The sequence below is a fragment of the Capsicum annuum genome, chromosome 7 (assembly GCF_002878395.1).
Source record: "Capsicum annuum cultivar UCD-10X-F1 chromosome 7, UCD10Xv1.1, whole genome shotgun sequence".
Taxonomy (NCBI): domain Eukaryota; kingdom Viridiplantae; phylum Streptophyta; class Magnoliopsida; order Solanales; family Solanaceae; genus Capsicum; species Capsicum annuum.
Genome location: NC_061117.1, coordinates 182,281,805 through 182,301,784, shown reverse-complemented (window position 1 = coordinate 182,301,784; position 19,980 = coordinate 182,281,805). Strand labels below are relative to the sequence as shown.

General features: G+C 32.2%; 1 protein-coding gene across 1 annotated transcript; it reads left to right on the top strand.

Moving 5' to 3' along the window:
• The first annotated feature begins 5,130 nt into the window (after nt 1–5,130).
• Nucleotides 5,131–18,596, top strand: LOC107878152 (UDP-N-acetylglucosamine transporter UGNT1). The gene is made up of 10 exons (XM_016725061.2): nt 5,131–5,494; nt 8,756–8,832; nt 9,314–9,475; nt 9,582–9,715; nt 14,398–14,528; nt 14,607–14,651; nt 14,746–14,843; nt 15,226–15,333; nt 17,935–17,991; nt 18,067–18,596. Exons 1-10 carry the CDS (start codon nt 5,344–5,346, stop codon nt 18,139–18,141), a joined length of 1,038 nt encoding a protein of 345 aa, XP_016580547.1. The 5' UTR covers nt 5,131–5,343; the 3' UTR covers nt 18,142–18,596.
• Nucleotides 18,597–19,980: the final 1,384 nt, after the last annotated feature.

The following is a 19,980-nucleotide window of genomic DNA, read 5'->3' as shown; positions in this document are numbered from 1 at the left end:
CGTATAGTAGTTTGGAGTGTTGCATAGCTACTAAGAAAATTGTATTTGTTTTAAGATTGTTCTACCTTTAATGACAAATTTAATATAGCATTTTCAAAATCGTGAGTGATTTGACATGTTATTATAAAGTTATTGATGAGTAAAGGGTTAGATCAGACTTTATTTCTACATAAAAGCAGGCTACTTGGGGGTTCTAACTTCCTATAGAGAATTTGTAGCACACACTTTGATCCCTATAGGGAATGAGCAAGAATGAAATGAGATGATAAGGCGCCTTGGCCTCCCCCATTTTAGAAGAAACTGCATCCAAGACGAATGTTCTATGTGTTCTTTGAGCGGCCTTATTTCATAAATAAAAGAAAAGAGCTAGGATTTCCTGATGCTACATAGGAACAAATATAGAAAGTTATTATAGACCAAAAAATTATTGTTAGTAGAATCTGAACTATATTATTGCACTTTGTTGATCAAAAATAGATAATTTGAACCAAAATATCATCTTGAAAATTGAAACTTTGAAAGCAGAAAGCGCATTTACATAATAAAAAATATTATTAATTCATCATGACAAACTATTTGATGCACACACAGATTTTGAATCGATCAAAATTTTAAATGGACAATAAATTCAAAGTGTACCTGTTGAAGATAGAAAATAATGTGAAGAATAGAGTGTATTAGCGGATACATGGGTTCTCGATACTCAATGATGTGAGCATGTGATATTTTGTGCTTTTGAGTTATTCCATCTGGGTAACTAATAAATTGAATCGAATTGAAAAAGAAAGCACCAATGTGTGGGTTAAAACACAAAGCTAGTGAAGAAGACCTCGAAATTGGAGCTCTTTTTATGGAAGAGTTTGAAAATTGACAAAAGCAGAATTCATAATAATTTGTATTTGGACAAAGAAAGAACTCTGAAATAGTTGTTTTGCCAAAATAAAGCTACGATTTATTTTTTTAAAAAATATAACATTATTATTGTTGTAATGTAATATATTAGTAGTGTTTGAGTATAATTATAACTTTGTTATCAAAATAAGACTGTATAACCTAAAGAACTACGACAGTTGCACTTTTTTTAGACCAAGTATAATTTAGTTAGAAATATGTGTTATAATCAATATTTAATATAAAAAAAATAATAGAAAAAGGTGAAAAGACGATTTTGTCTAAAGTAAATATTTTTAATGAAGGATAAAAAGTTCAAACGATATTTGTAAGGCTTCACACTTTTAATATAACTAGTTTAGGATACGTGCGTTGCACGTGAATTTTTATTCTTACAAAAAAAATACATAAATATATAATTATAAGAATGAATTGTGTGTAATATAAATTAACGCTTAAATAAATATAATATTCATTTAAATGAAGAGATAATATTAATACATTGACACAAAATTTGTATTCCAAGTAAATTGAATATTTTTTGAATTTGCAAGGACAATGAATATATATTATTTAGTTAATTATATAGTATATGTCCCTGGCTAATGTGGAAAATGACTAAATATGTGTGTTATATATTTCATCAAAATAAAATAAAAAAAAGATACTCATATTATTTTCAATATCTCTATCTAAAAAAACAAACAAATATAATAACTAAAATATAAATTATTAAGATTAATACCTTCATCAAATACTCTATCTTGCAAACTTAACAAATTTTAAAAAACAGAAGATTCACATTTACAAAAATCTAATCTAAAAAACTTTTTTTCCTCTAGAAAATAGCTATATAATAAATAAATAAATATAATAATTAAAATATGAATGATTAAGAAAACCTTCATCAAATACTTTGGTTACATGCCTTTTGTTCAAAAAATCTCTATTCAAAAAATAAATAAATATAACAATTAAAATATGAATGATTAAGATTAAGACCTTCATCAAATACTCTGTTGACACACCTTAACAAATTTTTAAAAAGAAAAGATCTAGATCTACAAAAAGTATAGTTCAAAAACTTTTGCTCCTCTAGAAAATCTCTATCCAAAGATTAAAGAAATATAATAATTAAAATCTGAATAATTAAGATTAAAACCTTCATCAAATACTTTGGACACAGACCTTAACATTAAAACAAAAAATGTTCAACTCCTTGTTATCCTTTCTGCAACTTTAGTCTCCAAGCTCCCTTTTGCTCCAACAACTTCTTCGTGACCATCATACACTTTTTTCACGTGAATAAAGAAATATGTTCATTAGTTAGAAGTCCAAACTTTTAGGAAAAAAATATAATCAAAATCGAGTTTCAATTAAACGTAGAAAGAAACAAAAACAATCTATCTAAAAGATAATGTCATAAAGTTATCCTCAACCATTGTTTTGTTTTTCTGCTTTCTAAAGCTAATGTTTCTGTAAAGTTGTAGAAATTCCTTGTCAATTCTACAGTCAATATGTTCACATCCCTAAATATGATTTATAACTTTGTGTTAAAAATTGTAATGCAATACAAAATTAATATTATCAAACTTAATCGATTTACATTATAAAGTACAAGTACAAATCCATTTGAAAGACATCAACAGAAATTGTCTATGAAGTTGATAATAATTAGTTATTGTACATTTCAAGAACATACAAAGATTTTTAAAAACTTACCTCAAATTACAAGCAAATTTAACTTATTAAAAGTTTAGAAAACTTACCTCAAATCACAAACAAATTTGTATCTTTAATCATAAGATATACTCCATCCGTTTCAAAAAGAATGACCTGCTTTTCTTTTTAGTCCGTTTAAAAAAGAATGACCTCTTTCCTTTTTTGGCAATACTTTAATTTCAACTTTCCATCTGACATGTTTATGACCACAAGATTACACATTTTTGTACATTTGACACTACTTTAATTTAAAACCACAAGATTCAAAAGTCTTCTTTATTTTTTTAAACTTTGTACCAAGTCAAAGTAGATCATTTTTTTTTAAAACGGAGGGAATATCAAGATTCCATAAAAAACTTCGCAATTAGCAACTTTCTCAAAAATACATAATGATTTATTTATTGTAAACTTCAAGTACATACTAAAAGTATAGATAACTTACCTCAAATCTCAAACAAATTTATTTCTTTAATCATAGATACTATCAAGATTATAAATATCAAGAACATGCTAAAATTTTAGAAAACTTAGCTTAAATCATAAACAAATTTATCTCTTTAATCATAGATGCTATAGTCACCCTAGAGCCCTAAAGCCATCACTATAGTCAACATATTAGAATTTGAATTCATCAATCAACTGTAAGGTACTACATAAATTGTAAAAATATAACAAAACTTATCCTCCATAATAAACTATGTTTTCTTCTCAATTTAAGCATTTAAGATTAATTTTTAAGTATAGACATACTTCAGGATCCATCCATCTATAAGTTTCGATCTATGTTGTCACAACATTGATTTTTACCTTCACCCTGACAACACCAAAATCAACCACTTTAATGACCTTAAAAGAGACATTAGGTAAAATTTTATGCTATATTGATCTTGACTAAGCTAACAAAAGATACAACATGAATGTAATATTTTTGCGTACTCAATTAGAAAATACAAAGCCTTAAAAAAAGGTATATTGGATAATTTAATACTTAGTCAATCATCATTGAGTGATTCTCTTGAAAAAATTACTACATGATACCATATATAATAGTTGTACCTTTGTTGCACACATTCTTTGTAATGCAAAGGTCTCTTAGTATATCAATATATATTCCCACCTAGTTCTTTTGGCCTTCTCACCATTAAAATAGAGAATGATCATCTGAAATCACAGTACTAAATCACATCAACTCCGATATAATATAGATTTTCTGCATTCATAAACATAGTCAAGATTTCATACATTAAAGAATATAAACTTAAAAAGAAAATATAAATCTTTCCTGAAGAAAAAAAAACGAAAAACAATTCGAGTGCTTTCTATATAAAACAAACACGAGAAATAATTCTTTCTCTATATATATACATAGATATATAACAAATTATAAACATATACTTGATAAGTAACAGGGTAAGAATCAGAGAATGCTCTGGCAACACTTCTGCTGCATCCATTAACGTTATTCCTACAAAATATTGAGCTAAAATAACTTAAAACAGATTAAAAAGAGGTGAATATTTAGAAAACACAAGCATAAGTAAACCAAATAAACTTCACTAACTAAAATAAATTATAACTCATTGAAAATAAACAAATAAGCACAATACTAAAAATTTATAAACTCAATTTTTTGAACGATGATAAAACTAAGTTGTGAGAAAATATTGAGTTGTTGACATAAGCTCAGCAGATCACGAATCCATGAAGACTTCGCCCAATTTTGTCTCTCACAAGACCCCTTGTTCGCAAATTACATTACAATTTGTCAATTATGATAAGTACAGATGTGAAAGACGATGGTAAGCAGACTGTTGTTTTTCATGATGAGATTCATTCAGATGTGAAACACGATGATAGTAAACAAGCTCTTGTTGAGATTCATGCAGATCATGTGAAACACGATGATAGTAAACAGATTCATGTTGAGATTCATGCAGATGTGAAAGACGATGGTAAGCAGACAGTTGTTTCTCATGTTGAGATTCATTCAGATGTGAAACATACTCAACATGATGGAGATGAAGAAGATGAAGAAACTTTAGAGGAGGAGCTTCCTTATATACCTGAGTTGAAAGACTTCTACAATCTGCTTTGAGTTTATAATTTGAATCCGACAGTTGAAACCGCAGACCTGTATACAATCTTCTCGTTGTTTGAAACGGTGATAACTGTTCAAGTTTTTAAAGATGACAAGACTGGATATAGCCTCTGCTATGGTTACGTTGAGTTCCAGGACAAGTTGGACTATGTGCAAACATATTTTACATGAATGATTGGGATTTTATTGCTAGTCAAAAGGTACATAAGGTTAGGAGTTCTTTTTATATTAGGAGACATTTTTTTTATCATTTCTTTCAATATATTTTAAAATTTATATATTTATTTTTTTCCTTATATTTATTTTATTAAATTTATAATTTAAATAAGATATGCAAAAAAATAATTTTACCTAGAGAAAATTTTTTTAATGATAGATAAAATATTTATAAACCCTTCACACTTTAAAGATAACAGAGAGAGATATATATAATATAGATATAGATAGCACCAATGAATAGTCACGAAGGATTTAAAATAGTGTGTTCTATGGATTTAAGGGTTCAGTTGAGTTGACAGAGGTGAGTTCAGAATACAAACAACATACAAGGGTCTACTAAAAAGACTGTTTAAAATCAGTATAAGTTCTTCAACAAGAGGAGAGAGATCTGAATTTGGTGATACTGAAAAATCATGGCTTCAAGTTCAACGAAAAACAGTCCGTTATTACCCATGACGACGGATATCGATTCACCACCGCCGCGGACGGAGGAGAAGCTCTTCAAAGGATCGGCCATGACCAAACGCGGTGCTTATGCTGCTATCTCTTACATGTCCTGTGCTGGTATACATACTTCCTCTTTCTTCCTTCCTAATTTTTCTCCTTATTTATTTTCCAATCTCTTCCCGTTGACTTAGCCAAATTGCGTTTTTCAAAGTATGCTTGAGGAATGTGCGTCCTTCTGTAATTGTTTTCATTTTTCAATTTTCTTCCAATACTTTGAAACTTTTTGAAATTGCAATTTTTAGAGCTAGAAATACAGTTGAATTATCTGTTTGATTCAAATTGAGAGGTTATTTATTGATAGCGAGTTGAGTGATTCGTCGTGGAACCAAGTGTGTTAGTTAAACGGTTGAATTTTGCCCTTCTCCATCACTTCGAAGAAACTAGTATTGCGATCATTTAGAGCCAGCACGGGTATTGCTTCTATCCGTTCTATTCAAATCAAAAGTTTATTTTGTGGATGGCAAGTTGAGTAATTCATCATGGAATAAAGTATTATTCCAAATTGTATTAAGAGTTGTGCTCTGATTCATGTTTGGTGTTACTGATGGGAAGTTCTCTCACTGACTGGGTCATTATTGCTTAGTTGTATTCCACTGTCTGGTCAGCTAGCTGAATGGGATTAAAATTTGTTGAACTAATTAATATTGGTGGAACTTAGATTTGGTTAGGTTGAATCTAATAATTTGTTGACTCATGTAGAAGCTAAAGATGTCAACTTTGCTAGTTGGTTGTAGCCCCATAAATCAATTTTTGGTTAAAAAATGGAAAGTTCAACTATTCTGCTGTCCTTTGACAAAAACTTCTTTTGTTTTATCTTTACTTTGTATCGTTATTCTTTTTGCTATCTCTTCTTTCAAATTTTTAAGAAGACGTAAAACAATAAATCAATCATAAGAAAATGGAAGGTTGTCCACATAACAAATTTATTGTAGAATTAGCAGTTATGCTTATTAGTTGATGAAGATTCTGATGGTGTGGAATCCATTTTCACTTCTGAAGGCTTGGGTGCAATGCTTCAATCTTCAAGAGCAAACCGTTCATCCATGTACCATGTTTAAATTTTCACTGTTATTAAATAGTATTAGTAGCACAAAATCTTTGAAATATCAAGCTTATATGCCTTACACATCAAATGCCTTAGGTATTGGCCAACTCATTAGAAAATACTGACATTCATTTATATTCTTTTCAAGTACTTCTTCCATTTAATTTTATGTCTTAGTTTGACTAGACACGTAGTTTAAGAAAATAACAAAGGTTTTCGGATCTTTATCGTCTTAAATTAAAGCTGTTTATAATTTATCATAGTTTTCTTTGAATCTTGTGGTTTTAAATATACCAGGTGAGATATTGGAATTAAAGAGTTACTAATATAGAAAGTGACGTTCTTTTAAAGACATACTAAAAAGGAAAGTATGATACATCTAAAACAAAGGAGTATATTTCCTTTCCTCTTATATATCAAAATCTCATGCTTGACTTTCTCAGCTATTGATGGCATGATCACATGTTCTTTCAGATGAATTTATCCATCATTATGTAGTGGGGGATGTTCAGGGATTGGATAGGAAAAAGATTTTTACAGAATTCGTTTATACCATCTAAAATGTCACTATCTTTATACTGCACCAAGTGTTCATTAATATGTTCATTTAATCTTGATACTGCTAGGATTTAGACCCTTTGTTTGTTCTTTTTAATTATTTAGCATTTTTACCAACAAATGTGTTGATTATCTTGGGTACTTTATAAATGTTGATTAAATCGTGTCTATTCAAGCATCCTTAAAATGTCATATTTTGTCAAATGATAGACATGTTTGAAGACTCCACTTTTCTTTTGCTGTGCTTTTTCCCAAGTCCAGATTGTTTGGTGTTATAAATGGATGAATTCCAAGGGATAAAAGTAAGTGGATAAGGAAGGTCCAACTTACTCTTAAATTTAACTTAAGATGGACACTTGTGTTATTAGGAATCATAGCATTTATGTCCATTGGAGTTGTCTTTCTAGACAGTATAAGCAACTACTCAGTAGTAAATGTATAGAATTACTAGGTGTTGTATCTTTGCCACATATTATACTATCTGATTTAGACGAATAGACCATATTTGTGTCTTTGTGGATATGACTATTGTCCATATATATGCTACTCTAGTGTATTGGGAGATTAACATATTTTTGTTTTTGTTGGAAATCCAGCAACTTTCTTTGCATTAATCAGTAAACAACACAAAACAGAAATAACTATTCTTTATTGTCACCAACAAGTAGAATAAGTTTTACAAATAGAGAATGAAATTCTAGCATCCAAGGTATTTCAAGGAATCTTAACCTCCAAATCTGCCAGTGAAAATCCTACATAAAAATGATTGTCTTCCCTTCTTCCTAAACAACGTAACTTAAAATAACTGCATAAAACTGCAGTTAACTACTAGAAATACAGGCACATAAATATTATATAAAACAGTAATATTTAGGCCTTATTTTCACCATTTTTCGACCTTAGTAACAGCAGGTCTAAAACTTTCCCTTTTCTTTGTTGGTAAATCCATGTGTAAATGCCATCTTATTGATGATATTCTAGAACTTACTGCAAACAAACTAAAGTCTTTGTTCTTTATCACACAGTTGAAAAAGTAAAGCCAAAAAGTTTCAGTTTTTGACTTCGATTCCTGAATGGAAACATTAGAATGCTGAAGATAAAGACTCAATAAGATCCAATTGTCTGTTGTTGCTTTATTCTTAATGTCCAATTCTGGATGTTTTTTTTTTCCGAGAAGGTAACAATTATTTCTGGATGGTAGTCTTTGTCCAAATTTTGCACTGTCATTGGTTAATCATGTTCATTTGGGTCAGCGGACTCCACTGAATTCTAAAAAATCGTTAATTGGTGTATATATCAGGATGTTTAGTTGAGAAACCAGACACTTAATAATATGACCTCAATGACAAGAACTTAGGGCATAGCCATTGATGACTAGGAGTGATGCACGGTTCCATTAAGCATCACCTAACATAGAAGAATCTCAAATTTGAGTCAAGTGCCGAAGTATAGTTGTCAATCTTGAAATCAATTCTGTCAGATCATTTTGGAGGAATATTGGAACTTCCTTTTTACCTTTCTAAGCATTATATTGCTTAAGTTGATTTATTCCTATTGTTTATGAAGGTACGTCTTGGTTCTCCATAATTTATATTTCCTTGTGGTTTCCCGTTTGCCTTCAAGGATGTTTCAATCATGTTCTTTTTGAGAAGCTTGCTGTAGTCGTTTTATTGCACTGCTTGATGCTTACAAAATTACCTTAAATTTACTTGCAGTTCTCTTGGTATTGTTCAATAAGGCAGCTCTTTCTTCATACAACTTCCCATCTGCAAATGTCATCACATTCTGCCAGGTACCTAGAGACACTGTTTTTAGCAGGGATGCCTTGTGATCTCCGCATTGGACCACACACTATTTGTTCATTTTCCTGGGCTGGTTACAGACATTTGGTCTATAAGCAATTTGTCTTCAACAACAACAAACAACAGCGACGACCACAACAATAACATACCCAATGTAATCCCACAAATGGGGTATAGGGAGGGTGGTGTGTATGCAGACCTTACCCCTACCGTGTGAGGGTAGAGAGGCTGTTTCTGACCTTTAAATAGATTTTCAATTCATCATGCAAAAGATCTGGTACATTTCTTTAGTTTTACATAGTTACCAAATATTTTACATTATTAAAATCTCCATATAGCGTCTTTATATTTTCAAATGAGTTAAGAAACTTGTAATTAACAGGAGTTGTTTTTCTTCATGCTTTTCAAAAGTAATTCTTTGTATCAGTTGGCATCACTGATTTGATATATTTAACCTCTTGTCATCTGCAGATAATATGTTCATGTTGTTTTCTTTATCTCTTAAGACGGCTGAAGCTCATTTCTTTTCATTTGAGTGAATCTCTGGCTACGCCTGACAATTTTAAAACGTTTGTGCCACTGAAGACAGTAATTGATAGTTTACCTGTTGCTGTGACCTATCTTCTCTACATGGTAATTGCTTCATTTAGTATTGTACTTTTATGCTATTATTTCCTCAAAGATCAGGAGTTCGCATCTCACCAAAAGATTTTATGTGATCTCTGGTTCTCCTTGAAAGCTAGTCACGATGGAGTCTGTTCGGGGAGTAAATGTACCCATGTACACAACCCTTAGGAGGACAACCGTTGTGTTTACAATGATTGTGGAATCCATTCTTGCAGGTCAGAGGTACAGTCGTCCTATTATTGGAAGGTAAATATCCTTTTTCTCTTAGTTCTGTGGCGGGAGCTACGTCTACAAACTATGCGATCTTGAGATAAGCAACGAAGAGAAGTTCTTTACCGGGAATCAGAATATTAGAAATGGAAAATGGCCTAAAATGCCCTTCAACTATGTGAAATGATGCAAAAATGCCCTTCGTCTGCCTATTGGGGCTATTTTGCCTTTTATCTAAGAAAAAATTATATAATATCACAACTTATCTTTATTAGACTACATGAAATCCCTATCATTTTTATTAATATTTAACCAAGTAAATAGTGCATAATATCAATTTTTTGTTATTTTAAATTGATCTGATAAATAAAAAGAAAAACAACATAAATAGCCATTTTTAAAAAAATATTACATATACATAGCCGTATTAGTTGGTTGTTAGATATAGTATATAAAATATTTACTTTTATAACAGATTTTAATATATAGAAAAATGATTATAAATTAAATTTTTATATTTCTTATTTATTGCCTATTTTTATGGAAGTCACTGTTCATTCATTTTTTTTATACTAATATCAAAATTTTATATTTTCATTTTTATTGTCTGCTTTCACGATGCCTAATATATGGTATATTTATACCATAAAAATTCATGATACATTTATATATTATACAAATTGTATTTATATCATAAAAATATATGGCATATTTATACCATGTAAATTCTATTTATATCATAAACATACATGGTATATTTTAGATATAAAAAGTTTATACCATGTAATATTGGAAATATATATTTATATTTAATAAATAATTTTTTAACAAGATAAGTACTTCCAACATAATTAGATATATCACGAATATTTATCTTATAAATTATATCAAAAATATAATAATAATCTGACTTTGACATAAATTATATTTATACAATAAAAATACATGGTATATTTGTACTTCCAACATAATAATTTTTTATTCCATAAAATATTTATTCATAAAAAATTATGGTTAACCCATTACATTAGAATTAAAAATATACGATAATGAAATGATACTAGATGATTAACATACATGAAAACAAAATGAAACATACACGAGCAAATAATGGAATACTTAATTTATTTAAAAATATTTGAATTTTGAATATAAGAGAGAGAGATTTGAAAGCAGGGATTATCTTTTTCACTTTTAATTTGAAGATTGAAAATATATCTCTTAAATTAAGGTGAATTGATAATTAGTTATAGCATAGAATTAGGAATTATAATTATCTTTTCTGATTTTTTAAATGGCTATATATATAAAAAAAAACTTTTATTTTTGTAATATTGGAAAAGTCTTACTATTTCTGTAATTAAGTTTTAAGGATGGTATTTCCATGTAATTTGCCTAAATAAAAGGGCAAAATAGGCCCAATAGGTAGACGAGAAGGGCATTTTAGGCCCAATAGGTAGTTGAGAAGGACATTTTAAGCTCAATAGGTAGACGGAAAAGGCATTTTAGGCCCAATCGGTAGACGGAGGGCGTTTTTGCACCATAGGGCATTTTAGGCCCTTTTCCGTATTAGAAATAATGTTTGAAACTTTAAATTCTCAAAGTTTGTTCAGTAGAGGATATTTGGATTAATCTTTCGCTTTCTATTAATTAATCCTGTCCTCTCTCGTATTCTAAATTTTATGAGCGGAGAAGGGCCAAATATACCTCTGTACTATCAGAAATAGTTTAAATACATCTCTTATTATAATTTTTGTCCAAATATGTGTTTTCTGTTATATTTTTGGTCCAAATATACCCCTTCCATTATACCTTGACACAAATTTGCCCTTAATTTTGATGGAGGAATACGTGACGAGGTTTGAATGAAATGACTCACCCCCTATTTCAAAAACACACTCATTTAACACATCCCTGATCCATTCCCTCCGCTAGCTTTGAATTCTTTTCTTTTCATATTTTCTATTATAAATTTCTTTTGCCTTCAAATCATCACATGTTATAATCCGTTGGCTTTTAGTTTTTCAGTTTTCTCTAAGAAAAAGACATATGTACTTCTATATTTGTTTGGTTTACTAATTGCAATTTATAAATATCTCTTAAATACGTTGGCCAAGTTAAACATTGCTATCCCACTAAATGAAAAATGTCAGTGGCTTGGAGGGAAAAATAAAACAACTCACTTTGTAAACAACACTGAACCAGAAAAGCATTATCTTACCAACTGAAAAATTTTACAATGAAAAAAGAATCTTAAACAAGTAACATTTCCTATTAAATGGGTAAATGTGTTCGTTATTAAGTACTTATTTTAGACCAAAAAAATGATACCTCATTGTCCATTCCGAGAAGAATAATTAATCAATTATAAAAACGAAGAGTAGAAAAGGTCATTGCTTGGAAAAAAAGATAGAGCATTTCAAACAAATGTTCAGAATAACTACTCTGATTGAAGAGAAGAAGAAGATGCAAGAAAAGAGCTCAAAGGGAAGGGAATGGCTCATAAATGGATTAAATAGGTGGATTTTGTAAAGGGATCGTTAAAATTTGGAGTGAGTCATTTGATTCTAAGCTTGCCATGTGTCAGTCAAAATGAATGGCAAAATTATGCTAAAGTACACTGGGAGGCGTATATTTGGACCAAAAGTATAACAAAAGGGGTATATTTAGACCTTCAGTATAATGACCGGGATATTTAAACTATTTCTGATAGGCAAGGGTATATTTGGCCTTTTATGCTTTATGAATTAAAGTTGCTTCCCATATTTTCTTATTTAGTCTTCTGGTTCACCAATGGTTTACTTTCACATGAACTAAACAATTCCTATAAAGAAGAAAAATTTAATATGAAAATACAGTGACTAGAGGAACCGGTTTAATGCTTCACTTGTTCCTTTATATTGTTTCTGGAAACAAGACTAATAACTCTGGGAAAATGCAAGTTTTATTGGACTTGAAATGCTTAAAGTTGAAACAAGGCTTATTACTCTGGGAAAATGAGATGTGACAAAATGCATAAAGTTGAAAACTGATTGCTTAACCTAATAGCCTAATGGGAACCAAATACATGGCTGTATTCTGTTGCTTCATTCGTGTTTCTGAAAGCTACAAGAAAGAATAGAAAGTTTGTTTCCTTTTGTCTCTGTTCTGTTATATTTCTAGAAATTAGTATTAAGAGGCTATTAAGGGGGTTATAATTTAAACACCAAAATGGCATTTTTGGTTCATGTATGAAGTTATGCAGGGATTATAATCAAACGATTCTGATACAGGGATTTATAATCACAAAGTTATGCAGTGTGTATGCTTCTTTTGGCAGATGTTTGGTTCATTGCATTAAAATTGGGACATATGGTGTATGATGTAAAATGTTACAATTTTACCGTTATTTTTTAAGTAAATAAAAACTTGAAGACGAAATCAAAATTATTTTTCTTTTAGGTGTTTTATCCCCATAAAGCTAATATCGGTATAAGTTATCCAATTTTACAAGTATTAAATTTATCGGTATTGCTTATATCAGAAACAAAGTGCCAACAAAATGCGGTGTAAAATAATTGTAAAATTTGAGAAAGAAGAATGGGCTTTTTTTTAATATCAGTATGTGGTTGCATCCCATGAGAAGTTATGGATCAAGCTCATCTCCATTTCTCATCCTCTCCATTTACCCGAGTTCCTATTTAAATATCAAATTTAAATAGGACAAGTGTCATAAATTTAAATAGGAACCTGGTGAAATGGAAAGGAGATGAATGGAAAGGAGCCTCATCTGGGGCATCCAAAGCTAACCTCTCACCTCCAAACTGGGGCATCTGTGCCCCTCCTCCTCACATACCCAAACCATCTCAACCTCACTTTCTGCATCTTGTCCTCCACCGAAGTCATTCCCACCTTCGCCCGAATAATCACTTACAATAGCAAAAAATATTCTATACCTATAATTACGCCAGAAAAAGGAAAAAGAAAAATGCTAGAAAGAGGAAAAAAAAAATCTCGTAAAATTATGCTAATTCATAACACAATGGACAGTATTATACCAGGATTAGGAAAGAATTTTATATCAAGATCATTTTCCTAATCCTTCTGACCAGAGAAGACCCTTAGGGTGTGTTTGGTATGGAGGAAAACATTTTTCGGAATTTTTTTGTTATTTTCTCATGTTTGGTTGGACAAAATTTTTGGAAAACATTTTCTCTTGGAAAACAAACTCGTAGGAAAATGACTTCCTTAATAGAAGTAGGGAAAACAATTTCTACAAGTAACATTCTATGTTTATGCTATCCTCCCATCCACCCAATCCCTACCCCTTAGCCATCCCACCCCCTCACCCCGAGGCCCCATACCCCACCTCCTCCCACCTCTATAGTTTTCTGCAGATTACATAAAAATGTTTTCGTGATAACTTTTTTTTCCTTGCTTATCTAACACTTGAAAATAAATAAGAAACCAATTTGTTTTCAGAGAAAATATTTTCTTGGAAAACATTTTACATGGAAAATATTTTCCGTCATCCCAAACACACCCTTAGATTCTCCTTTTACACATCTAAATCGACCAATAAGAAGATAATACATTGTTTACCTTCATAAGTTTTTCTATTCTTTCTTCTTCTTTAAAGGGCTCTGCTAACTACATATCATTCAAGCACATATATTAAGTAATATTGAGAGCATATATCTTGCTCCTTCTTTTAACAAAATGTTGCCTAACATTGCCAGTGTGGTGATAATCGTGTTCGGTGCTTTTGTTGCTGGAGCTCGGGACTTGTCATTTGACTTTTATGGCTATGCTGTTGTCTTCTTATCCAACATCACAACTGCGATATACCTTGCCACCATAGCACGTATTGGTAGTGTCTTTTCCTTGTCATGAAGTCTTTTCAGATTGATATCTTTTTTGGTCCTTTCTAATACTTCCATCTACCCAGGAAAATCAAGTGGCCTCAATAGCTTTGGCCTAATGTGGTGCAATGGTATTTCTCTTGTTCTCGTTTGCTCATTCTTGTCATTCGTTATAGTTCTTATTACCTGATTATTGTTTCTCTTGGTTCTTTTTACCTCCAATAGGAATTGTCTGTGGACCTTTCTTACTTGTTTGGTCACTTATTCGAGGTGATCTGGCACTGACAATGGATTTCCCTTACTTATTTTCACCAGGTTTCCTGGTATGTTTCATGATTATCTTGGTTTGCGGTACCTTACTTTCTTGTTATCTCTTCCTGCACTATATAATGTGATAGTCAAATTTTCTCTGTCACATTCTCTGGAGGAGCTCAAACTCATAAGGTGTTCTTTCCCATCCCCCATCTCCCTCTACCTCCTGAGACAGTATTTTGCTGCCCCTGGGTAAAAAGGAAAAGTGAAAAGAGTGAATCCTGCTGCAAACTGTTATGTTGGTTTCAATTTAAATATGTCCTACTATGGTCATACTAGCAGCATTCTGTCACATGGTCCCTTCCACTGGACATTTAATGATACTTATAATTTTCTGAATGGGATGGTATATTGCTGTGTTTTTTGACTCTTGGTACTTTGCAAAATGAGCAGGTTGTAATGCTTATGTCTTGCATATTGGCATTTTTCTTGAACTACTCTATATTTCTCAACACAACCCTGAATTCAGCCGTCACACAGACGATATGTGGTAACTTGAAGGTTTGTTCTGAATCTGATTATCCTATTAATTTTTCTGATTCATCTCACTAGGTCAAAACTCCAATTTAAGAAAGTACAAAGTATCATGTTAAATGGCAAATGATGTTTGTGGAGGAACCCAAGTCCACAATTCAGGTAGTCAAATGCATTTCTTAGTTGCAATTGGAGTTGAATAGACTATAGCTTGCAAGATTGCAAGTGATTGTGAGCATATGCCTTCCCTTATTATAAGTAAAGCATAAAAGAGGAGATGCATGCCTAGCCTCCTTGAGCAAAGCTAAGAGTGGACATGGCTGCTCCTTTATAATTTGATCATATGATATAATTTTGCAATACTAAATTCTTTTCAATAGTGTATAGGCGCTCCCGTTTACGAAGTGACAATTGAGACAGGTTCTACGGTTAGAATACTTTGGCATTACCTACTATAAACTGGAATATTTACATCTCTATCTTGTCACCCGAAGTCCTTGTCAAATATTCCACTAGTCACCTGAAGTGATCTAGATAAAATTGTGTTATGTTATCTAGTCAGAGAAAGCAGTTCTAATTCCCCTGCTCCCCTAATTTTGAAGCACCTCATGGGGACAAATGGCCTTTTATGGTTAAATCCTACATATATTCCCACACAGTCATCTTCGTATTGTAACCTCAATGGTTTATTTTCAAATGTTGCTATAAAGTGTTGTCACTTTTTCTTTTGAGTGTTCATGCTCTGCTTCCCACTTTCTTTCGTCAGTATCTTTTTATAGTTGATGGCTTTAGTTTATAGGGTAATAATTCCGTTCTTTCTTAAATAAAGATGTTCCTTGTTTACCCTCTGCATTTACCATTTCTGTTGATGTTGATGGATCTGTATGTAAATAGAGTCTATTACCTTTGAATTTGTTGTAATTTCTGTTGATGTTGATGGATCTGTATGTAAATAGAGTCTATTACCTTTGAATTTGTTGTAGAGTTTTCTGGGGGCTTGTCTTGTTGCTCTCAAGGTTTGGCAGTCTCCCCCATGACTATTATTGCATTCTATGGTCCCTGCTGTTGATTCTCAGTCTTTCCTTTCTCTTGATCTGTGTCTGGCTCCTCGTGTCTTCTGTTGTTGATCATCATGCTTCTTTCTCAGTGTGGAGGCTTGTTTAGTTCCTCTAGTAGCTTCTGCTGTTGTTTTCTTTTGGTTCTCAGCAGGTGCATAGTTGTTTGGTTTTCTTCTGGGCATCCTTTTGAACATTTAAAGTCCCAGAATGCTCTTCCTACTTTGGCATTTTCTCAAACATCTGATGTGCCAATATGCTCTATGCAGTTTTTCCTTCAGTGTATGTCTCCTTGGCATTTTCTTGAGCATCTTGTCTGCCTCCTCCATATTTTAGTTCGTCCTTGTGATATTTCTGTGAAATTGCTTCCTTATCTCTGCTTCATTTTGCATTTTGTCCATCATACCTTCATCTTGGGATATATACCACCAATCCAGTGCTCGTTTCGTCTCATACGTGTGGTTGCATGTAAATCTACTCATACACATGTTAATCATTCATTTCTTGTTCAAGAATCAAAGGGTACTGTGGTCTTATAACTTCTCACTTAAATTGAATCCTTGGAATTTTAATGGTAGACACACACATCATATGCGGACTAAATACCTAGAGGAAAAGATATGAACTTCTAATGTATGGTTTTAGGTGTTGTGCTGTTGAAACTATTTGGGACTGCCGTAATCTCAACCTACCACCAGCCAATTTCCAATACCCCAAAGTTATGAAAAAAGAAAACAAAATCACTTGGAACTTATCACATGTTTCCTCAGAAGCCAACTTATAGGATAGCCTCATATCACTAAGCTACAGTAACTGATTACTTGCAGATATAGTTCTCACAACATACTGTCCTTTGTCAAAAGTTCTCATTTTTATTTAGATGGATTTGAGCATGCAACTAAATGCACCTTTAGTGGAGCTGATGGAAATTTGATAGGATACTTGAGGTTTGTGATGCTGAAATATCTGAGCCACACTGAACCTTTACTTGAAAATGCCAGATTGCACTTCCCGTCAAAGTTAGGTAGCAAACTAAGGAGGAGGTCTACCAACCTCTGTCTCCCTCTAAAGAAGAGAAGAAAAATTTATCCAAAACTCTGTGGGGCCGATAAACATGATTCAGAGACTCATCTTCTACTGCCCACTACCTCTTTCCCAGTGATTCTGTATATGTTTCATCGACTCCCTGTGTTTTTATTGTGAGGCAGCCGGGTGGCAATGTTAATAGGAAATATGCATAATTTCTCATATGAAATTGAAAAGGGAGGATTATTCACTCTACTGGTTTGGCTGTCAATCTTTATCTCCTTTGTATTTAGCTCAAGTAGTTTGTTAATCCGCCAACTGCATTTTGTAAATATATGATTCTCTTGAAAATGAACACCTTTCTGGATTTTCCCAGAGGATGTTAGTTAGACTTTGGTAAGTGGCTTGTGAGTCCACTTTTTAACCAAGGTCTTATGCTTGGGAGACGTCCATTTAATTTATTATGTATTCTTGAGTATCAAACAAGTTAAATGTCAGTATTTGATTTGTTTCTATCTGTATTATAGTTTTTTCTTCCTATATGCAGGATCTTTTCACAATCTCGCTAGGATGGTTCATATTTGGCGGGCTTCCATTTGATTTGGTGAGTGTATTATATCTGTTTTTGTGATTTCTGTTCTCTGTTGTATGCTAATCGTTGTGGATGAATTTCTTTCAGTTGAATGTCCTTGGGCAGCTTCTGGGATTTGTTGGCTCCGGTCTCTATGCCTACTACAAACTCATGGGCAAGTGATTGTCGAGAATGTCCATATGATCTTTTCCAGGAGAGTATAATTTGCAGCAATCTTTTACCCATTTTTGTTTTGGTGATTATGTGATGCTTGAGAAACATTCAGCTTCATTGTATAATTCCTTTATCGGTAATTCGGGTATCCGGTCTTCTCCGGAGTTGTAATACTGCTAGATGACTTAATATTTGGGAGAATCGATTGAGAGAACTGTAGCTTGATGGATGACCGAGTCCGAGCAGTGCAGGGCCCATTAAAAAATGAAGAATTACCTCCACAAGGATGAAGGGAGCATAATTAGTTAAGATGTACACAATAACGGCAATTCTTTTTGATGAACAAAACTGTAATTTACACCAAGTGCATACGAATTTTCTTCATGGGCAATTTGTGACCCGAGGGGTGTAGCTGTATGACATTATGCAATTCTTGCTATCAATGAATGTTTTGTTGAGGTATTTATCATGCTTCTCTGAACGTCCAGGAAAATGTTGTATTTCTTAATAAAGAAAATTTGATAAAAAGCAGAAAATCAACGAAATTGTCTTAATTCCTGTGCTGGAGTCTGGATGAAACGAGGCTGTCTCGAGCAACTTTCACGAGAACAACCAACCACGTCTCTAGGAAAAAACATTAAGTTGAAACCAAAGTGCTTTCTTTACCCACTTGGGTCGTCTTGCAGTCGGGTGACAATGGGGATAAGAAGGTAACGAACTTTAAAGACACCAACCGTAGATCCTCAAATTTGTGCTCTTTTTAAAGTGCAAAGTGCCATTTTTTATTTTTTTTGGGTGGATTTGCATTAAAGAAAGAGTTGATGAATACAGAGACAAGAGCTCAGTCCCGCTCTATAACAAAAACAGCTGGGCTATGCCCAGGAAAGGAGAATGTACAGGCACCCTTCTAAGGTGACTAGTTCCTTCTATATCCGCCCAAACAAACTGGGCTACAAATGGGATAGCGTTGCAAAAATTCTACAGTTATCAAGAACTTCCATCCTTGCACCATATTTAGCCAACACTTCTGCGATCATGTTTTGCTCCCTATAGCTATGGTAAACAGGTGGACATCCCAATTTGCTTAACAACAACCTGCATTCATGAATGGGAAAAGGACATGGCAAGACCATTTTAAAACAAAATGACCCATAATTGAAAAGGTGGACATGCTGTAGCCAGTCGGCTAAAGTAATCCCCTTTTTTAGTCATTTGGCCCAATTGGGCACGTGCAATCTTTATACTCAATTGATATACTTTCATACCACATTGATACACTTTTATACTATATTGATACACTTTTTAGAAAAAGAGAGAAATTCTATGCAAGCATATGCAGTCCCTATATCCAATTGATACTCTTTTATACCTCATTAATACACTTTTATACTACATTGATACACTTGCAATGTCCATATAGTCAATTGATACTCTCTTATACTAGATTGATACATTTTTAAAATGCATGTAGAAACTATATAGAGTCGTATAAAATACGTATCTAAATATAATTGTAGTTAAAAATTGTATAGAATGTGTATGCCTATTTTCTTTTTGATGTTTGAGTTGTTTTATTTATAGTTCCTCTTTTGGACATGCAATAATGTTGGAGGTTGATTTTTCTATTTGGGGAATTGCAGTTGAACTGTTGAAGAAAGTTGGAGTTATGTTTTCCATTTTGAGTTTGAGTTGCATTATCTGCTCCTCAAAATCCCATGTATTTGTTTTGATCAAATAAAGTTTCTTATAGTAAAGCTTTCACATGGCTTTTTTAATAGTCAATGTCATCATTCGATAGATATACATAATGCATGTTTCAACGTATAACAATTGTGGTTATGCTAATTT

What these genes read in the sequence shown, in the direction of transcription:
- LOC107878152 (XM_016725061.2), top strand. Translation starts at nt 5,344, where the DNA reads ATGGCTTCAAGTTCAACGAAAAACAGTCCGTTATTACCCATGACGACG. An exon ending in ATGTCATCACATTCTGCCAG is followed by an intron (nt 8,833 to 9,313) that starts GTACCTAGAGAC and finishes TGTCATCTGCAG; the next exon opens with ATAATATGTTCATGTTGTTT. An exon ending in CGATATGTGGTAACTTGAAG is followed by an intron (nt 15,334 to 17,934) that starts GTTTGTTCTGAA and finishes TCCTATATGCAG; the next exon opens with GATCTTTTCACAATCTCGCT.